This window comes from Neolamprologus brichardi, chromosome 23, assembly GCF_056152115.1.
Source record: "Neolamprologus brichardi isolate AB-2024 chromosome 23, ASM5615211v1, whole genome shotgun sequence".
In the NCBI taxonomy this organism is placed as follows: domain Eukaryota; kingdom Metazoa; phylum Chordata; class Actinopteri; order Cichliformes; family Cichlidae; genus Neolamprologus; species Neolamprologus brichardi.
Genome location: NC_142125.1, coordinates 13,331,726 through 13,352,666, shown reverse-complemented (window position 1 = coordinate 13,352,666; position 20,941 = coordinate 13,331,726). Strand labels below are relative to the sequence as shown.

The 20,941-nt window shown below is 40.3% G+C and overlaps 1 protein-coding gene across 2 annotated transcripts in view; it reads left to right on the top strand.

The window, feature by feature from the left end:
* Positions 1-18,808, top strand: part of rab6ba (RAB6B, member RAS oncogene family a) — a 68,433-nt gene extending 49,625 nt beyond the window's left edge. For both annotated transcript variants that reach the window (XM_006790427.3, XM_035907481.2), the window contains exons 6-8: positions 1,792-1,885; positions 4,195-4,261; positions 14,923-18,808. In XM_006790427.3, the coding sequence (XP_006790490.2) occupies positions 1,792-1,885; positions 4,195-4,261; positions 14,923-14,987 (226 nt within the window). In that variant the 3' untranslated portion in view covers positions 14,988-18,808. The remainder of the gene's footprint in view (positions 1-1,791; positions 1,886-4,194; positions 4,262-14,922) is intronic.
* The last annotated feature ends 2,133 nt before the right edge of the window (positions 18,809-20,941 follow it).

The window sequence follows — 20,941 nt, the reverse complement described above, 5'->3', positions numbered from 1 at the left end:
CCCCCCTTTTTTTTTTTTACCTTTAAAACCATTTTAAAATAAGTCATTGTTAAATTTTTATAGATTTCTTGAGGAGAAACAGAGATTCATGTGTGGTGATGTGCTGTGGTGTGATGAAATGATTATCAGGAGGAGCACCTCTCTGAGCCGAGCTCTCTTTGTGTTTGTTGCTTTGTTTATTCATGTGTGGTGGAGCTTTTCACAGTGCTTAGTGCTTAGGGGAGATAAAGTATGCAGAGTTTAGGTACCGTACATCCCCAGGAGCTCTGTATCAGAGAAATCTAGTGTGCATCATACACCAGGCAGCCTCAACTATACGAGGCCTGGTGTGAAGACAGGAAGCAGCTCACCGCATTGTTTTAGTCCCTTTTTTCTTCTTCTATGTTTTTGATCCTACATCTTACCCCCAACCATGTCTTGACATGCAGACAAGAGGCGCTAGGGATCAAATCTCCAATCTTGCGACCTGATCTACCTTCTAAGCCACAGCCACGCCCTGCTGACCCTTGATGTCAGAACTGAGCTGAATAGTTCAGCCTCATTCATCCAGTTGTCACCATAACTGCTTATCCAATACGGGCACTGGTTCCCTGCGTGCTCTTCTAAATCCTGCACAAATGTGATTGGTCAATTTGACTCAAACTACAAGCAGAAAGCCATAAAAAAATCCACAAAACCATCACTTGTTGGTATTCATTAGCCTGTAAGGCTAATGTATTATCCACCCTGAGGCTGTTTGGTGCATGTTTTTCTTCCAGCTTTACTGTTAAACCTAAAATCCAAAAGTCTGTACATATAAAAAAAGAATCACCTGGTCTGGTAAAGTGTATTTTAATGAAAAGGGAATAATGATCAAATCAGTGCTTTTGTGAAGGGATTTGATTGCTGTGAGTGACATTATTGTTGGGATAATCAGTGCCGCGAGAGAGAGCTGATGTCAGTCATTTCGATTACAACTGTAGTGCTTTTCAAGTGTGCGTGAGCGTTGCTAGGATGCCACATATCCCACATCCATCACGCACTTTTCTTTCCAACTGCTTGTCTGATGATGACTAAGGCACCATGTTGTTTAAGTTGGAAGTCAGACAAATGCATCCAGAAATAGTCCCAGAAGCTCTGGTGCAACTTTGTCAGGTGGTGCTATTATGTAAATACGTCTCTAGTGCACTGTTTTCTGTTCTCGCTGCAGGAACTTCTATTTCTATCCCCGAATCTCTTTCTTCTGCGCAAACGTGACGTTACTGAAAGAGACAGGAAGCGGTAAAATATGAGGCTGCCGTGTTTGAAGCTTTAAAGAGATCAGTCGGATGTTTTTAACGGAGTAAACACCTAACAATGCTTTCTGTGAGGACAGACTGGTCTAGTTTTCTGGGGCCGATTTAAGCTGCTTGTCTTAACGAACCTGCTGGCTGTTGAGGCTGTGGAGTCAGCAGGATTGAGCTGATCTCTCTGTTTGTGTTAATGGACACCTGACACAGTCTCAGTTTCACAGCGAGAGCCAAACAATTGCTGCCAGATTCATTAAAATGTAATGCAAATTGGCTGTTATTAATTTCTCCCAGGACAAAGTAATTAATCACTTTCAGCACATTAGCCAAGCCTGGTGTATCCTCACCAGCCTAAAATAATAAGCTGCTAATCATGCACTTCACAGTGAGCCTCTCTGCAGCATCCATTTGTCTTTGATGAATGTTAATATGACAAAATTAGCCTTGGCTTTGTGTCCAGATAAACAGTGTATTATTATCTCCAATCTGCAGTCTTTTGATTGAAACGACTCTTCATTTACAGGCAAATCACAATCGAGGAAGGCGAACAGAGGGCTAAAGAGCTGAGCGTCATGTTCATAGAGACCAGTGCCAAGACAGGTTACAACGTCAAACAGGTGAGTGGGTTCAGAGAGAGCCTTGTGTTGAGCGTTTGCCATTTCTCCCTGTGAGTGACAGGTGCAGTCACTGAAAAGCTGCCTGGATGGAGGGCAGCTTAAAGGTGCCCCGTGGAGATTTTTGTTTACATTCACTGTGTGCATCCCTGAGGTCTGATAAACACGCAGAAGAGACTTCCTGTCTCATAAAACGGTTTCACAGCCGATTTCTTTCTTAATACGTGATTTGCATTCAACGTGCCTTGCTGGCAGTCTTCAGGTTTCAGTATGTTGAATCCTGGATCCTTAAATAGCATCTCAGGCCTCATCGTTCCACATCTGTAGCTGCATGTGGGAGCATTTTGGCCACTGGCATGTTGGCTTTTTGGAAACAGCAGTGACCATATTATTTAGGGTGGAGTGCTGAGTTGTATGCTAAAGTTTGCTGGCTTGGTTATTAAGCTTGTTATTAAGATTGTATGGGAGCGTCACACAGACACAGATACCTGCTAATTAGTGCTCAGCAACATCCAAATAAAATCCCAGAATTTCACTCATCAAAGGTGAAGCTCCCACTTCTTGGACAGTCTGTTCAGTACAATTACCCGCACAGCAAGCCAAGTTATTTAATACAATATTATTTGTTACCAGGCTTATGACCTGCTGTGCCTGTTCCCTTCACTCATGTATGAAACCACAGACATTTGTCATGTTTTTCTTTTTATTTATTTCTTCATTAAAACACTGTAAATGGTGAGCTGGCAGTGTGACTGTTAAATAGTTAATTCTGATTGATTAACACATGAACAACAGCACAAACATGATCCAGAGATCCAGTTAGGGGTTCCAGTTAGCTGAGGTGAAGCTAACTGGAAACCCGAACTGGAATATGCCTCTATTCCTGAATTATAGCAAAATTCACTTGATGAGGATGGAGTGTTTCTTCCTCCATATTTATACCCTCCATGTTTATTTTAGCTGCAGTGTGTTCACATCCAAAACAGTGAATGGTGCAATAAAGCTGTTTTTTATCGAAAAATTCATTTGTTAGCACTGTTGGTCAAAAACTCGGCCCTGCTGCTGCTACCAAGGCAAAGCTCTGCATTCATTCTCTAAATTTACTTACTAACACTAATGTTTAGAAAAGATTTAGGGGTTTCAGATACAAAGAGAAGCATAGCCTGGTTCATCAAAGGTGTTTCTGTTCCTGAACAGATGATCTTTGTTGGAAACAATGACTGTCTGTGAAGTTAATAAGCAGTGAGATGAAGGGAAGCTGCACTGTGTCTGTCAGTGAATGGTGTTCCTGGCGGGCGCCTCGCTCGCCACACAGCAGCGGAGACAGAGGAGGCTATTCTTCACCTTATTTCTGGGCACTAACAGTGAAATGGCACCGCTGAACAGAGCACTGTGAGACCTGCAGAATAAAGGTCACAGTCCTGCCTTTTACAAGCTGCTGGGCTGTGCCAGCCTTACAGCAGAAGGCATTTATTTTTATTACCTATACTGGCCTATAAACATGATTTGCTATCGGGGTGTAACTTGTCACAGATTGCCGACAAGATATTTGGGGTCATTTTAAAATGGTGTTATCATTTGCAAATTTGTGACTTTAGAGTAATTCGATGAAGAATCCTCCAACGTGACCATTCACTGCCAGCTGACTTTTTTGTGTATAATAATTTTAATATTTTTAATGAAGCCATGAAAATTTTTTATGTTGATATACAATGAATATTTTCTGCCTTACAGGCACGTCCAAATTTGTTACATTTGATGAAATGTTCAGGACTGAAGACATGTTTAGGCTCTGTTATAAACTGCAGCCAAACATCAGTGGCACAATCTAAAGAACAGGCATGGCTCACCCCCAAGCCTCTACTTTATTTATTTATTTTTTTAATAAGGGGTTATCTGATTCGCTGCTTGTCTGGCTTCTCACCCAGATCTAATTTGCCTTGGGAAACCCTACGGGGCAAATTGTGATAAAACTGTGATAAAGTTTCACAGGCGAGAATTTAAAAAAACAGATTTTGAACCTACCACTGTGTTATTGTACAAAAAAACGTCCGGTAGGAACTTTAATTCTGTTTAGATTTCCTTGATGTGGAGTGGCCCAGCTCATATTTTTCAGAGAATTTATTTATCCCTTCCCCAGCTCTTTCAATTAATAATGTAATACTTTAACAATTAATATGCTTTATTTTGTATTTACTTTTATTTTTTGACCCTAATATGCCACCATCCTGAGCTAATCAGCAAATGTATTAGGATTAGATTAGACGCTAAGTGTTGTGTGACGCTGTCTTTGTTCTGCTCTTGTTTTTCAGCTGTTTCGGCGTGTAGCTGCTGCCCTTCCAGGGATGGAAAGCATGCAAGAAACCAGCAAAGAAGGGAGTATCCTTTAAGCAGCAGGCACATTATTGTTGGTTTGCATGGTTCTTCTCTTACACACCACCATCTAATGTCACTGTACCACCTACCCTTTACCGGTCGCTTCACTCGAACTGTGTTTTTGTTCTTTGGTCGTTGTGTGCTTTGCCCCCAACATCCTGTGGTAATTGCGTATTACATGCTAGCAGGTGCAGTTAAAAATAAGGGAAAATACAGACAGTATAAAACACTGTTGAGTCACTTGTAGGTTTTGAACATTCGAAAGCGTCCTTGTTAACATTTTGGCTAACAGCAGACTGCAGACACACACGAGTTCGGTCAGTAAGTAATTCGTCAGTGACGTATGACTTTGTGATTTTGCGTCTGCATATGATCACAGTGGATTTTGAATCAAAGAAGATGTGTTTGAAGTGCAGACATTCAGCTTTTATTCATGAGATTTAACTAAAAATTTGCGTTAACTGCAAGTTAAATTACAGTGGGGCAAAAAAGTATTTAGTCAGCCACCGATTGTGCAAGTTCCCCCACTTAAAATGATGACAGAGGTCAGTAATTTGCACCAGAGGTACACTTCAACTGTGAGAGACAGAATGTGAAAAAAAAATCCATGAATTCACATGGTAGGATTTGTAAAGAATTTATTCGTAAATCAGGGTGGAAAATAAGTATTTGGTCAATAACAAAAATACAACTCAATACTTTGTAACATAACCTTTGTTGGCAATAACAGAGGTCAAACGTTTACTATAGGTCTTTACCAGGTTTGCACACACAGTAGCTGGTATTTTGGCCCATTCCTCCATGCAGATCTTCTCAAGAGCAGTGATGTTTTGGGGCTGTCGCCAAGCAACACGGACTTTCAACTCCCGCCACAGATTTTCTATGGGGTTGAGGTCTGGAGACTGGCTAGGCCACTCCAGGACTTTCAAATGCTTCTTACGGAGCCACTCCTTTGTTGCCCGGGTGGTGTGTTTTGGATCATTGTCATGTTGGAAGACCCAGCCTCGTTTCATCTTCAAAGTTCTCACTGATGGAAGGAGGTTTGGCTCAAAATCTCACGATACTTGGCCCCATTCATTCTGTCCTTAACACGGATCAGTCGTCCTGTCCCCTTGGCAGAAAAACAGCCCCATAGCATGATGTTTCCACCCCCATGCTTCACAGTAGGTATGGTGTTCTTGGATGCAACTCAGTATTCTTCTTCCTCCAAACATGACGAGTTGAGTTTATACCAAAAAGTTCTACTTTGGTTTCATCTGACCACATGACATTCTCCCAATCCTCTGCTGTATCATCCATGTGCTCTCTGGCAAACTTCAGACGGGCCTGGACATGCACTGGCTTCAGCAGCGGAACACGTCTGGCACTGCGGGATTTGATTCCCTGCCGTTGTAGTGTGTTACTGATGGTGACCTTTGTTACTTTGGTCCCAGCTCTCTGCAGGTCATTCACCAGGTCCCCCCGTGTGGTTCTGGGATCTTTGCTCACCGTTCTCATGATCATTTTGACCCCACGGGATGAGATCTTGCGTGGAGCCCCAGATCGAGGGAGATTATCAGTGGTCTTGTATGTCTTCCATTTTCTGATGATTGCTCCCACAGTTGATTTTTTCACACCAAGCTGCTTGCCTATTGTAGATTCACTCTTCCCAGTCTGGTGCAGGTCTACAATTCTTTTCCTGGTGTCCTTCGAAAGCTCTTTGGTCTTGGCCATGGCGGAGTTTGGAGTCTGACTGGTTGAGGCTGTGGACAGGTGTCTTTTATACAGATGATGAGGTCAAACAGGTGCCATTCATACAGGTAACGAGTGGGGGACAGAAAAGCTTCTTACAGAAGACGTTACAGGTCTGTGAGAGCCAGAGATTTTCCTTGTCTGAGGTGACCAAATACTTATTTTCCACCCTGATTTACGAATAAATTCTTTACAAATCCTACCATGTGAATTCATGGATTTTTTTTTCACATTCTGTCTCTCACAGTTGAAGTGTACCTCTGGTGCAAATTACTGACCTCTGTCATCATTTTAAGTGGGGGAACTTGCACAATCGGTGGCTGACTAAATACTTTTTTGCCCCACTGTATATCCATTTTTATACAATCCCCTGTTTTCAGATTAATCTAATGTTCATTCAAATACAGATATTTGTTCTACTGGTTCTTTCTCTTTGATATGAAATCTCTTTTTTCCCAGTATTAGTAAATCTTTTATTTAAATTAGTTATTTTAGTTTTAGGGCTTTGTTTTTTGCTTTTTACTATCAGTCACATTTGTAACAAACAGCTACCTTTTTAAGTCTAGTTAACATATTTCTAATTGAAGTAGCACTAAAATGAAATTGTTCTGTGGGTTCATAACCTTAATAAACTTACATCCATTACAAAATCACATTACAGTCCTAAGACAATGATCACATTGTGTTTCTGCACAGGCCTGAGCTTGAGGTGGTAGACCTTCAAATAGTTAGCCAGTCTTCTTTTTTTTTTACCATATATTAACTTATTTCGCCTGCCTTAATATAGTTATGGAGAGATTGTCTGATAGTAGATTAGATATCCCTTTATTATTTCCACTAATATAGCCTTTATAAGCATGATTAAATCTTTAATTAGACTCAGTCCGTTGTTTTAAATAACTCTTTAAATTTCCAAGAATTTGGAATTAATTGCATTAGCTATCCTGCTTCTTTTTGTAATTGAATTCAAATACATTTTAAACCCTCCTAAAAAAAAAAAGTAATATTGTGAAAAACTGAGAAAAGAGGAAACATTCTGTTTTCATGCCATCAGTCACCGCACAGGTGGTGAACTCTATTTAATAGACGACTGCCACCCGTCTAATTAAAGTGTTTTCAGTGCGACACTCTCAGGTTTTTGTTTTTTGTTTCGTCACTGGTGCCTGACAGGCAAAGGAGGGGGCGGTCAGTCAGACACTCAGTACCTGCAGTTTTGTCTGCGGTGTCTCAGGTTTGCTCATTTAAACAGTGACAGGAGTCTCAGCCATCAGCTGCATACACCTGTCCTGACTGACACCTCATATCTGCTGCTGCCAGCCGAGCATGTCACAGCTTCACCTGCGGACGGTTTGTCGGGACCTGAAGCATTAAACCCTGCCACAGTACACTTTTTATTCAGGAAGTAGGAGGACCATGAATGCTGCAAAACACATGAATATTCACAGAGTGATTACTGCATCACAGATAGTTCTCCAGACTAATGAATAATAAACTTGTTTGAAATAGTAATCTACTATTACTATGAAATAAAACACAAACGGCTAATTTATTAATTTATTTATAATTATTCTACAGAAAACAAGTGTTTACAAGTAAGAAGTCACGGCATTAACATTTAATCACCACATTATTACTTTGAAAATCAGCCTGCCTGGGATGGTCTAAGCCTGGGTGCTGGAGAGTAGAGTTTGTCTGTTAAGTAAACCTCAAATTAAGGAGTGCAGTTTTCATCTAGTCAAGCAAAACTGGACCAAAGCTTTAACCTCTTGAAATACTTGCCTAACCAGTCTACAGGGCTTTTGCCTTGGAGAAAGGATTTCATTGCGTCCCTTGAGATGTCGTCTGGAGATTCCTGCATGCCTTCAACCGTAGCGAGGCCCCAGTGGGCACTGAACTGGGTCAGAGCTGCCCTTCTGTTCTTGAGCCATTCGGTGGAGGATGCTGGAATCAGTGGTCTCGCCTCGCCCCTGGCTTCACCGAGCGGTGACCTCTAACTCACACTGGGCCAGTTTGCTGTTAAGTGTGAAGCAGCTGGGATGAGAATCAGCACCGCCACGTCTGAGGTCGTGGTGGAAAAGAGTGGAGTAGTCACTCTGGATTGAGGATGAGTTAAGTTGCTTCCCCAAGTGGAGGAGCCAAAGTATACTGGGGTCTTGTTCAGTTGGTGAAGCCTTTAAAAGCCATTTTCCCTAATTTTGCCAATCAATTGTATGATATTGTGAGAACAAAGGCTGTATTGGTTGTGGTTTTTACACATATAAACAGATAAATAAGAGGGAACCAGCCCAAGGAGATTAATAGATAAAGACCAACCAATGGGAAAATCCGCAAATATACAAAGATTGACATTTAACAGCAGCATACAAAGAACAATGATGTACACGATTTTCATAGCCAGTAATAAAGCACATAAAGCACAATGGCAGACAGCATCCAACCTCTTTAGGTATTGGCCAGGTGTATTCATAAAAAGCAGGTCACCTTCATCCAATAAAAGTCAAAAAGTTGCATGAATCAAGTGTTTTCTCACTTGGAGGGAGAAACAGGATTGATTTCTAAAAAAGTTTTAGTTTTAACTAGACACAAGCCTTTGAATGTGAGTTTTAAATGACAAATTCTGATCTATAATGATCCCTAGATACTTGTAAGATGTCACCATTTCACAGAGCAGAGCGTTAAAGTGAAGCTGCTATTTACTGACTGAGAGAGGTCTAAACAGTCAGTAGTGGCCGAAAGAATAAAATGGCAGATATAGATGATGTTTTGTCCCTTAGAGATGGGGGTAAAGCTGTCCTTTAGTTCCTAATTTTGTGAATTACATATAATCGCTGTTAATGTCAAGCTGTCACTGGGTTATTTGGTATTTATTACTTTGATACTACGTGGTACTTATTGCCTTTTTATTATTTAATGATCACCCCATTGTTACCATGTTATTTATGAGCTGTAAGTGCTGCTGATTTCATGTAAGGATGATTTTCAGCATTCTGCTTTCTGTGAAAATTCACTGCATGTTTTCGTATCTGATGTTAAAGGAGACAGATGAAGCCAGCGAGACAGATTTGGCTGTAATTTTCATCAATAACTACAGAGAGCCCTCAGGCAGTCTGGGTTTCTGCTTTCATTTTTACAGTTGTTACTTTATCTGATTACATTTTTATACTCAACAGTGAGGTAGACTATTTCCCACATTTCTCTTTCTATTATAGATTTTTCGGGTCAAGAAAAACTAGCAGTTTTCAACCTAAAGTCTTCAGATCCCGTTGCTTTTTCAGGCTTTGTAATTTTGTAGTCGAAACATTATTTCTGTCTAAAGTCATTTAAATTTGCTATCATGGCCTTTGTTCTGGGACCTCCTGTTCCTTCCATGTGCGTAAATCCCAACACAAAGTAGAACGAGCATCTGTGACAACACATATGACTTTAATTATGTCAGATGCAGCCTGAGAGGCAATGGTGGGGGGGAAGGTGGGTTGCAAAGTGGGATGCACGTCTGATCTTTTTTGATCTTCAGAATAACGATGGTGATATCAAGCAGAAAAAGCCTCAAGTATTTGAGTTTTAGATTCTTGAAGATATTTCTCATCTGAAATACGTCTGCAGTTCTAAAAGCTGATGGGGAGTCGAAGGTATTTAATTTACTGGAGCTGTCACTTTGGAGGCAGGCCTGACATCACGTGGTTGTGACTTGTTGCCCCACCTTACCATGATGTGAGATACTAAGGTCACCCTGGTTGAGGTGGGAGCGGAGGTTGGGAAGGGATTTCAGGACTGCGTTATATATATGTGGCTGATAGTTGGTGTCATAGGCCACCACATCTATTCATAGATGGCCGTTCCAGTTGGACATGGATGGCCTCCTTTACTCATCAAACAATCTGTTTTCTCTGTTGATTATGTGAACATTTCCATCCCGCAAAGATTATTCCCCTCATCTTTAATGGCGAATCTCCATCTGAGTCTTCTTTGATTATTCTTAAAATTTGTCTAGAACATATTTCGTGTCCATCTATGACATGTTTATATTATGGAACAGCTTAGAAAGGCACAAATCTCTCAAGTCACTGTATATCAGGACAGAAAGTAGGATTGAATAATACTGTGGTGAAGCACTGGCGAAGCAGGAGTGTCAGAGATATTCAGGTGTGCTATGTGGGGGCTGCTGTAACGTCACACTGCCATCTTCATGCAGGGATGCACTGCAGAGATCTAACGAGCTCACTTCTTTCTAAATTTCTTAAACTGTGATGAGGAGGAGTGATTGCAGCATTAAAGTGTACATACAGCCACCTGATGTTTGTTTTAGATAGGCTTGAAAATGTGTGAATCATAATATAACCCATTCTGTGTCCTAAAACTGCTAGCAGAGGTAAACACAACCTGGCACCCAGCAGACAGAGCGAAGGAAACATTCTTTTAATTATGCCTAAAGCTGAGCTGCATTCACAGTTTCTGCTGCTAATGTTGTCATAGGCAACTAAGTGAGCAGTCTGTGAATATGTTCATGCAGCATTGCTCAGAGAATTTCATTACGTTTGTGCTGGTAGTGGCCATGATGTGCCCGTTCTTTTTCAAATAAATAAGAAATAATACCACACGTACTGAAAATATCTAACGGAGCAGTAATCGGCCATTTCTCCTGTAAGTTTGTCATCCTGTGGAGGTAAAAGTAACCGTAGCAACCGTATGAGAAGCGTAACCTGTGGTGGAAAATGCTTTTTAAACCTAAATTTGTCAACAGAGTCAACAAATATTTTATGATGTGTTATATGAGATTTATCTGGAAATTATTTCCTGGTCCCCAAACAAATGTCCAGAGGATTTACCATCATGTCTGAACTTTCACAATAAGAGCCCTGGTATTGTTGTGTTGACTGGATGTCATGGGATGAATGGTGAGGCCAGTGCAGAAATCCTGCAGAACTGCACTCTTTTCAATGGCCAGCAGAGGGCAAGTTGTGAATTCAAAAAGAAATCAGGCCTGCAGCACCTTCGCTCTGGGACCACAGTAAACACTTTTATAATGAGTTTATGCTGCACAGGGAACTGCTTATTAAAAGCTGTACTTAAGAAAACACACTATGACTGTATATAAAAGATGAATGTAGCTTTCTAGAAAAGTATGTTTATTATATAAAATATGGTCAAAAAAGATGATAAAACATGAAATGCCTCAGAGGTTTGCATTTGGTGTCTCTCAGGCCTCGCTAGTCGAACCCAGTTTAGTTTTTACTAAGAGTTGTTCTGGTGTTATAAACTATCTCATAGATTCGGTAAGCTAACAGCACTCTGAGGTCCTTGGATCATTTCTTTATTGCAGCCATGTTTCCTTCTTATAACGCATCACTCACATTCAGCCAGTTACATTTATCTCTCTCCCTCTTTTTTATCCCTGTTTTAATGAAGCATAATGGATGTAGGGTGCGAGCGGAGTGAGGTGGTGCGGTGATGGATGACAGGTGATGACAGCAGCTTTGTGGCTCTGCTGACACTGTCACTTAATGGAGCAACTCCTCTGTTATTGCATTGTGAATGTTATTAATCTCACCGGGAGAAGGGCGCAGATAGGCTGAGACCAGGATACACGTGTGGAAACTGCTTTTATTACAGTTGGATATTTGTCTTCATATTAAAGTGGTTCATCTCCAACTTCAGACTTTTAGTTTTGGATTCTTATAAAAGGTGCTTTGCATGAGTCACTGCTCCAAATAATCCTTACTTACTTAGTGTTTGAAGCCAGAGACATTAGAAGGATGACACAGCATGTCTTATTCACACGAGCACTTTTTTCTACATCTGAGTGCTTTCTATCTAACGCTCACTCTCCGATGAATACATCAGCAGCTTTGCGACTGGAGCGCCCAAGAATTGAAACACAAATCTTCGGATTAGTAGATGACCTGCTCTACCTCCCGAACTAACGCCACCCCGATAGATTTACATACAGAAATGTCCAACTTCTGAAAAGTATCCTAAAGTGCACGCTCAGTACTCGGTTGGGACTCTGCTGAAGTGTCACTCAAGCCCAGGTTGCTTTGATAGCAACCTTTAGCTCATCCATGTTTGTGGGTGTTTGTCATCGTCTCCTGTGTTCTTTGTGGGGTTCTGCAGTAGTCCTGGCACTGTGGGCAGGTGCTGGGAGAGGAAATTGGCATCCCCATAAAGCTCATTGACAGATGGAAGCATGCAGTGCTCTTAAGTCTCCTGATGGATGGCTGCTCAGTCACTGTAGACCAGTCAACACCAGCAGAGGAAATGTACTACCTTTTTTTTTCTTGGCTAACCATATCTATAAAGTGAATTAGTTCTACTGACAGAGATGTTTGACTTGAATCGAGCCCTTAGTGAAACTGCAATCTAGTGTAACTTTGTGTCTGTGTAACTTGTTGGGGGTGGAAGGCTTTCTAAAGCTTGTCTTCATTAGCTTTAATTGGTAATCCTGTACATGCTTTTTTTTACATCCTTGAGAAAACTGAAATGAAAGTTAATTCAGGCTCAAACTTTGTCCATATTTGATCTGAGTATCCATAATTGGAACAGAAGAGATGACATATAAATAACAATTTGCTGACTCAAATGGTAAAAAGGGAATGAAACAAATCAAATAAAATACTGAGTGAGCAGAATGAGCTTTAGCTTTGTGGATTTCTTTGAACAGTTTGTCCCTTGTTGCCTTTAATGGCTGGTTTTAAATTGGGGCCAGACAGGTCGTGCTGATTTATGCTGGATGTCACCTGTGCAGTGCAGCCTTCTGCTCTCTTCCTGAGAACAGCTTCCTGTCTAATCACAGCGCCTCATTACCGCTGCGGCGCTGCAGATGGGGAGAGTGAAAAAGGTTCTCGACCCACATCGAGTGCTGGGGTCGTCCATGTTTGTAAGAGAGAGAGGAAGAAAAAAAGAAATCACATCAGACCAGGATTATTATAGTTTTTATTTTTATTTGTTTTTTTTCCTTTAACTTGAGTTTATTCCCAGTTTCCAGAGTGGCTTTGTTGGTTTCAGTTCAGTTTTCATTGTTTGTCACTCTTTGTTGCTCGGTGTGGAGCACAGGTGTGGCTCACTGAGCTGGCGACCTTTGTACCAGAAGGTCACAAGGGCTCGGGTTTGATTCCCTCGGCCACTTAATTTGTGTTGTTCTAGCAGATAAGCAGGCTGTGAAAATTTACCAAAAACCATAAAAACTTGTAAGTAAAAATTGTAAAACATGCAATAGCTTTAATTCATGAATTTAAGTTTAGAGTAACTGTCTCCATGTCGCCAGCAACTCTTTAAGATTTAGGTGAATTTGCAGCTGATTCCAGGTCGAGGAGGCTGCAGAATTTTACCGCTTTTATTTTTCCAAATTCTCCATGATAGACAGTATTTACTGTCTATATATAAACAACATCAGCACTATATTTAACAGCAATATAGTGCAGCAGAAGTAGAAAGTAATGTGAACATTTCCTACAAAGCTGGTATATTTCAATCTGATTTTAAGCTATTAAACAGATATTTGGAGCTGCTTTGACCAATCCCAGCTAAATTTTTTAGTATGCTTTAGGGACACATGTGTCCCCACCTGGGTTCCAGGCTCACTGGTTGGATGAGCGGTTAGGAAACAGTTTACCAGCGCCTCATTAACCACTGCTAAAACATGCACACACGCTTTTCAGGCAGCTAAAATATTCCAGTTTGATGGGGCTCATTTGGTTTGGAGATGTTGGCAGCCTCAGTTTCCAGATGGGATCCAATCCAAAGGGGAACGTTCCTGTATATGTTGCATTTAACCGCCGTCCTTGAAGTGACACATAATGACATGCAACCATTAAATATAAAAATATACACACCTGAACTGCTGCCTGGAGCAGTTTGGACTGGTATCTGTCAGCCACACTGGGATTGTTTCTTAAATCACCTGCATGGAGTATATAGGTCACAGTTTTTCAGGCCTCCTTCTTACACATGCATCATGTTCAGCAGAACAGTAATTAGTAAGTAGGAGGCTGCTGCTGCTGCATTTAACAGCAGGTCATCATACAGAAGCACTCAGTCATGGTTCACTTTTGCCTCCATAAGACAAAGGAGCTCATACTGACCAGGAAATAGACAATAACAGCTCACCGGCATTGTGGGAAAAATCATTCTGACTTACAGAAGCTACTCATTAACACGCCTTTGTGCATCAGCTTCCCCCAGCTTCCATTTTCAGCTGCTAACAATAGACGAGAGGTTTCCTCGATGAGCTGGGTAATGCCAGCCTCATGAACAAAACACGTTTGTCAAATCTCAAGGTTCACCATAACACCATGACAGGTCTGCCCATCCAAGAGCGAGTCAAATTCTTTACCGATTCTTTGACACTGAGTAACACAGTCACATAGTTTGCCTTTTGCTTGGTTAAAAGGTAATTCTTCGTGTTGCATAAAATCTTCTTTAGGTGTCTTGGGGAACGATTTTTGGATAAAATGCATCCAAACCTCATTTGTAGGTTAATTGAAACAAAACTTGAAGCTAAAACAAGGCGTGAACAAGCATCTTAGTTAAAAAAAATAAAAATATAAACCAAACTTGAAGCTGAAAATGAAAGCTGAAACAATATTGTCCACATCAAAATCTAAAATCAAATCAAAATAAAGCTGAAAGTTTCTAGTTTTTGACATTTATGACAATGAAAATAAACATTTTCATTGTTCTCCAAAAAAGACAATCATCAATCAGACACAGAAATCTTCCTCGCTTTAAGGTTATGTACAGTTTTTTTTATATATAATTTTTAATCGTTATTATGGTTAATGTTATTATTGTTGACTCATGAAGAACATGTTCAGTAAGAATTGTTGATTGAAAGCTAAATGCAAAAAACAGCAGCATCTAGTGGTGGAAACTGGTAATGCAGGCTTTTCCTCTTTAAGTCTTCATGTTCCCAAAGGTTCCTTAATCTTCTTCTTCAGTGATTGACATCAAGTTGGACAAACCGCAGGAGCCCCCGACCACTGAGGGCGGCTGTTCCTGTTAATGCTCTGCACCCATCCTGAGGGGGGAAAAAAAGAAAACATCATTTACACCACATGCTTGTTTTGTTGCTTCCTATTGGTTAACCGCAGTTGACTTTGCACGTTGCGAATCTGGCCTCCTCACCTGACGACTGGTCATCGGTTGGAGTGAGCAGTGTGTGGGTTTGGTTCGAAAGTAGCCTGGTTTTATTAACAAAACTGCCAAGTTAAAAAAAAAAGAAAAGAAAAGAAAAATCCTACAACTTGCTAAAAAAAGGATGTTTGTGGAGGAGAGAACACCAAGTTGCTTTATGTGTACATTTTTTAAAGAGTTTCCCCAGTTTCTTTTCTATTTTTGTATTCAGGGAAATCTCTCCGGAAAAGAGTCATTCCATAAAAATCAGTCGATGCCTCCCACCTGGCCCCCTCTGTTTTTTTCTTTTAAGTGTAGAATAACATTAGTGTTTAAGTGTTAGTTTAGTGTTACAATAGCATTAGTGTTTAACACATACTATGAATATTTTCTGAGTTACACATCCTTAAAGTACATTTTTTATTTCACCTTACTGATTTCTGTCTGTTATAAAAGTTCAGGAGATGAAAAAAGCAAATCAGTGTTAGGCTGTCAACATGATAGGATCTGTAGAGTGACAGAAATGTCATTGGTATTTCTAGTAATTCAGTGGAGAAAATTTTTTTAAACAAATGTGAGATATGTGGCTGATCCAAATAAGTTATAGCATCTGAAATGTGACTTACATTTTGATCTTCTTGTCGTGAGTCCTCCTGTGATAACACGCTTGAATGTGGCTTATGAAACAACATTGGTGTTGTTATGTTCTGTGAAATGGGTTGAACATGTCAGCCTATGTAAGCCTGAAAATATTCATAGTCTGAAGGTAGAACTCTGCATGACTTCAGTAAATATCTTGAAGTTACTGTACATACACAACGTGCTGACTCTGAGGGAGCCAGGTGGGAACTTTTTAAGATCTTGTTGATTTATTTTTTTGTTGTTTTTCTTTTTCTTTGTTTTCTTTTTTGTTTTTTATGGAATGACCCAACAAGCTCTGTGTGTGAGAGCTGGACAAGAAACGGTAGGCTTGGATATTTTTTTTATGGATGCCACTGCTGTTATGGGCAAATACAGAAATCCCCCAAACTGTAACCACTGAAAACTTGTGTAACTCCTAATAGACCTTTTTTTCCCCAACTTCCCTTCTGCCCATAACTCAGGTGGGATCCATAACTTGGTGTTTGAGTCATTACAGGACAAAGCGAACTTCTCGAGTATCTAATGCATGCCTAGTTTTTAAGCATAGGTACTGTTTACCCGTGTACACAAGTTTGAATATGTAAATGGTAACATTACACCCGTGACTCAATGCACTCAGATGACGACTAGTCCAAGTCTTTTTTTTCTGTCTGTTTGTTTACGAACTGGATTTGTATACTTGACTACAGGATATGTTTTTGTCGTGTGTGTGTGTGCGTGCGTGTGTGTGTGTGTAAACGTGTGCTTTCTGCATCGGCAACGTTAGAATGCAGTCACATAGAGGGCCACTGACAAGTCGCATCATCCTCGCCACATTACGGCAACTTCGGGGTCACCGTTTTCACCTGTCAGCTGCTGTTGCATTGTGTGGTATCTTGGTGTTTGTGATTATGATGCACATACAGTGTACTTACTGTAAGCGAGCAGCGGAGGATCAAAGCCCTCGCCTTGGGTCACAGGGGACAGACTAAAGTTCCCTGATGACCGGTTCTGTGTTCAAACCGACCTTTAACATTGTAAATCAGTTTCATTCCTGACAATAGACTAATTTGCACATGTAGACCTTTCAGGTTAATATGAAGTTATGAGAAGCTTCATGGTAAATGTACAGTCACTTAATTCAAAGACATTTCTGATTGTCATAGAAACTGTTGTTTCGTGTTCCCACTGAGATGAGGGTTTTTTTTCTGTTGTTTTTTTTTTTGATGTTCATAGTATGAGGATCCATTTGTGCCACAATTATGTTCACACAAAGACACACTAAGCATTTGTCAACTGTGTTTGCAATGCATGCAGTGCAAACAGGCTTCCAACAGAATCTTGAGGCAAATGATTGCAGTGATTCTGTCGAGCGTGACTGTGAAGCGACGTAAAAACTGCTGTCGGTATGATGGTGAAAAACCAACCATGGACAGACGTTGAAATAAAGATGCAGTCAGACTGTCTCTTAAACTAATATAAGATAATCCATAGTCCAGCGATGAGGTGAGGTTGCGTCTCAGTGCCAGAAGTCTGCTGAAGTTCTATAACCTCACCTGATCATTATTTTTCCATCATTTATGCTACAGAGCTGGCTTTTTAAAAGATTTTACTGTGTTACATGTCAAAATGCTCTTCCCTAAAAGTTCAGACTCACTTAGTATTTAATTCAGTTCAGGCACAGCCGACTGAGCGAGAGCCCTTCGGTCAACTAGGTGTCTGTGCAGAAGAAGAAAAAGTCACAAGTTTTCCCTGGATGAAGGATCCCTAGCGGTTCCTTTTGTCTGGAGATCTCTTTTAATTTTTCTGCTTTGAAAGCACCCGACAGTTGGTGCTCCTTAACACGCCTGTGGCTGCAGTGCAGGTTTCAAGTTTTGAGTTTTATCGTCATATAGAGGAATGGAAAAATCATAACCAGCAATGAATGCCCTGTACTTAGAGGCACACGAGTCCAATGCCCACCCTGCAGCCGAGGTGGGTCAGCAGAGATCTGCTGCTGTTGGGCAAAAACACCCACTACTCTGGGACTGACTGTGCTCCAGATGATGCCATGACGTCATGTGTCTTTCTATTTATTTTATCCCTTGTAATAAGTATAAATCCTATATTGGATGAGGCTCTCGTCTTTTCTAAGTGCTGCTCTGCTTGTCTCTTGTTTTTGTGAACAGACATGAAAGTTTAAAAAACGCGGCCAGTTTTTTCAAATCCAGTAAAACGAGCAGGGCGACTTTTCGGGCATGTTTTGGCCACATGGAGAGCAGCCGTACAAATGTAATTTTGACACCAGTGGATCCTCATACTAGCACCTAAACTGACTGCTGCCGTTTGTATGATGCAAGGTTGCAAACGCTCTTAAAAATGTCCAGAGTCGTAGGATTATGTGGCCGTTGTGAAGTCAGTCAGAACACTACTTTGACTTGTCTTTGAGGTGAAATCTTTCCTGCACTTTTTAAGAACATGTTTTAGATTTAGAGTGACGATGTTGATGTTTTAGAAACATGGTTAAAAAATAATAATATTTACTGTGTCTTAGAGTAGAATCAAACATGTAGGAATTGTTCACGTTCACACAAAAAAAAAAAAACCCACACAAAAAAAATAAATGGGGGAGCACTCTGGTGAAAGCTAGTGAACCTTTCTAACCCACATAATGAGCCAAATAATAAGACTAGTGAGAGACGGGATTGGTCAAATATGATGGGAGATCTGGACTGGAACATATTGTTTTGCAATTGGATTTTAAGTTTGAATCCCTCAAAATGAAAGTCTTGTAATGTTTACTCTCTTTGTGTTGCTGCCTCATGAGGAGGGAGGTATTTATGTTTCAAACCACAGCAAAATGATTGATCATTACACACTCACACACTCGTATTTATTCCCCTTCGATATAAAACTCCACCTTTGTTTCGTTGTTTCCTGTTAACATTTCTCTTGAAATGGACCAAGTGATGCAGCAGATGTCTTGTTGGGGGAGGCGTTGTGTGTTTGAGGATGTGGGGGGGGAAGCCCTGTGCTCTGGCTTTCCATTCACACTGTACAGAAATCTAGCATGTCTCTCCAAATGATTAATAAAGATGTCTTATTACCAAAGTCATGCACGGGACTTTTCTTAAATAAACTTTACTTCTTCTTTTCTTTCTTCCTTAGCTTTGGAGGACCAAAGCTGTAAAAATCCAAAATAAATGAAATAAATAAAACATTTTAATAAGATTTGTGTGGGGGTGCCTCCCAGGTGGGGGCTTTCAGGTATGTCTTACTGGAAGACACTGGAGATAATATCCCAGAGGAGCTGAAGAAAGTGGTCGGGGAGAAGGAGATCTGAGCCTCTCTGCTTGAATCACTGCGCTCGTGAACTTTATAAACGGCTGAAAATAAGATTAATTAAAAAAATATAATTGCAAATACAATGTATTTATATATATTTTAAATAATTGCTACCTGATTGTATCTTTATACTATATTTAGTTATTTTAATTTTATATTTTTAATAGGTCATTATGTATTTCTTTATATAGTTTTAATTTGACAGTTTTGGCCATTCGTACTTAGCCAGAGAAAAACTATATAAAAGATGGACATGGCCGTCATCGTTCTTGAAACAAGGACGTAGAGCTGCTGTAAAACAATCTGTAAACGGTCAGAGCATTTCCAACCCAGATCCAGTCCCACCTACCTAAAAAAATTTTTTAAAAAAATCTTAGTTTGAGTCTTTGTTGGCAGCCTAAAAAAGTAATGATACAGTAAATTAAACATTTATTTTTGTATTACTAACACAAAATATCAAAGGTTTCCTTTATACACACTGGATAAAAGCCAGATTTAAATTTTAACCTTTTGAAAACTACAACACAGAAAAATATGGGACGCAATAAAAACCCTGAAATGATTGGATAATGCTAAAACTGCTGTACTGTCATGACTTTAAGCTTGCTGTTATGTGCATTCTCTCATTGTGTAGGTCACAATAAGGAATTATTATGTCAAGTTATCATACGTGTTGTGGCATGCATGGTTTCTACTTTGACTCAATAACGATTATCTCCAGTTTCTACTCATGATGGTTTGCTGATTTCATTGCCGTTTCCAGCTGTGAAACAGAAACTAAATGGTGACTCTTTCTAGGCCACCTGTGCAGGTAATAATGTAGCGTTTTAATCACAAGAATGAAAGTTGATCTTTAATTTGTTTAATTAATCCCAGACGTATTATTCTGTACTGCGAGTGTTTGTGTGAATTCAGATACTCAAACAGGAATGTACTATTGTTTGCAATGCAGTACTGAGGAAATGATCTTACACCATGACGTTGTTGCAAAGTTTCCCCGCTGGAGCTGAAAATATTTTTGCGGCTCCGGGGTAAATAACTGCCTCATTAATCAGTCTGACCAAAGAAACCTACAGATGCTTACGCGTGCCTTCAGTTTTTAAGTTGGTGTAATTTACCACAGTATTTAATTCTGATGCTAGGCCTAAATTATCCTCCAGGAAAAGTGTAATTTTATATTTTAGCATTCCAAATCCGACTGAAGTCAGTTATCTACATTATCCCACCACTGCTGAGACAATCTGGGAGTTGTTTCCTGTTCTGTTCAGCTTTAATCTTGGGGATTACCACCATCAGGCCTGCACTGAGAGCCAGTAAATACATTGCAAAACTGAAACTGGTTCTTTGCCATATACACAATCATGCGTGTGCGTGTTTGTTTGTTGCTGCCTTCCTGATACATTCCCGTCCAGCCCGCCCCCGTGGCTGCCAGCTTGTTTTGAACTTGGAAGCAGCTTCCTGTTTGGCACTCATTTAACACTTAAACGTGGGAATATGGTATCTAAAGGCAGAATAACACACCGCCTGCCAATACGTGACTAAGAGTGTGCAGGCTAACAGTTGAGTCCAAACCAGTGTGACAACTAACAGATTTTCAGCTCCATCCAAACAGCACTGACCTTAATGTGACTGAGACAACAAACACATCATAGTCCTCTCAACGTATCTTCTTTAAAATATGTCGGGTGGGTTTAACGTGCACATAAGGTGGAACAAAAAGAAAAAGTGATGATCCAGTTTGCAGATATCATTGAACGTGGAATATGTGCCAGATGCTCGGTGAATGGAGTTTTATAATCCACTTTCGTGGTTGAATGAGTCTTTTGTGGCAGGTTTTTGTTGTGCGTCTTCTCCACAGAAATAATATTCAGATTTTTTCACTCACTTAAATACTTCATG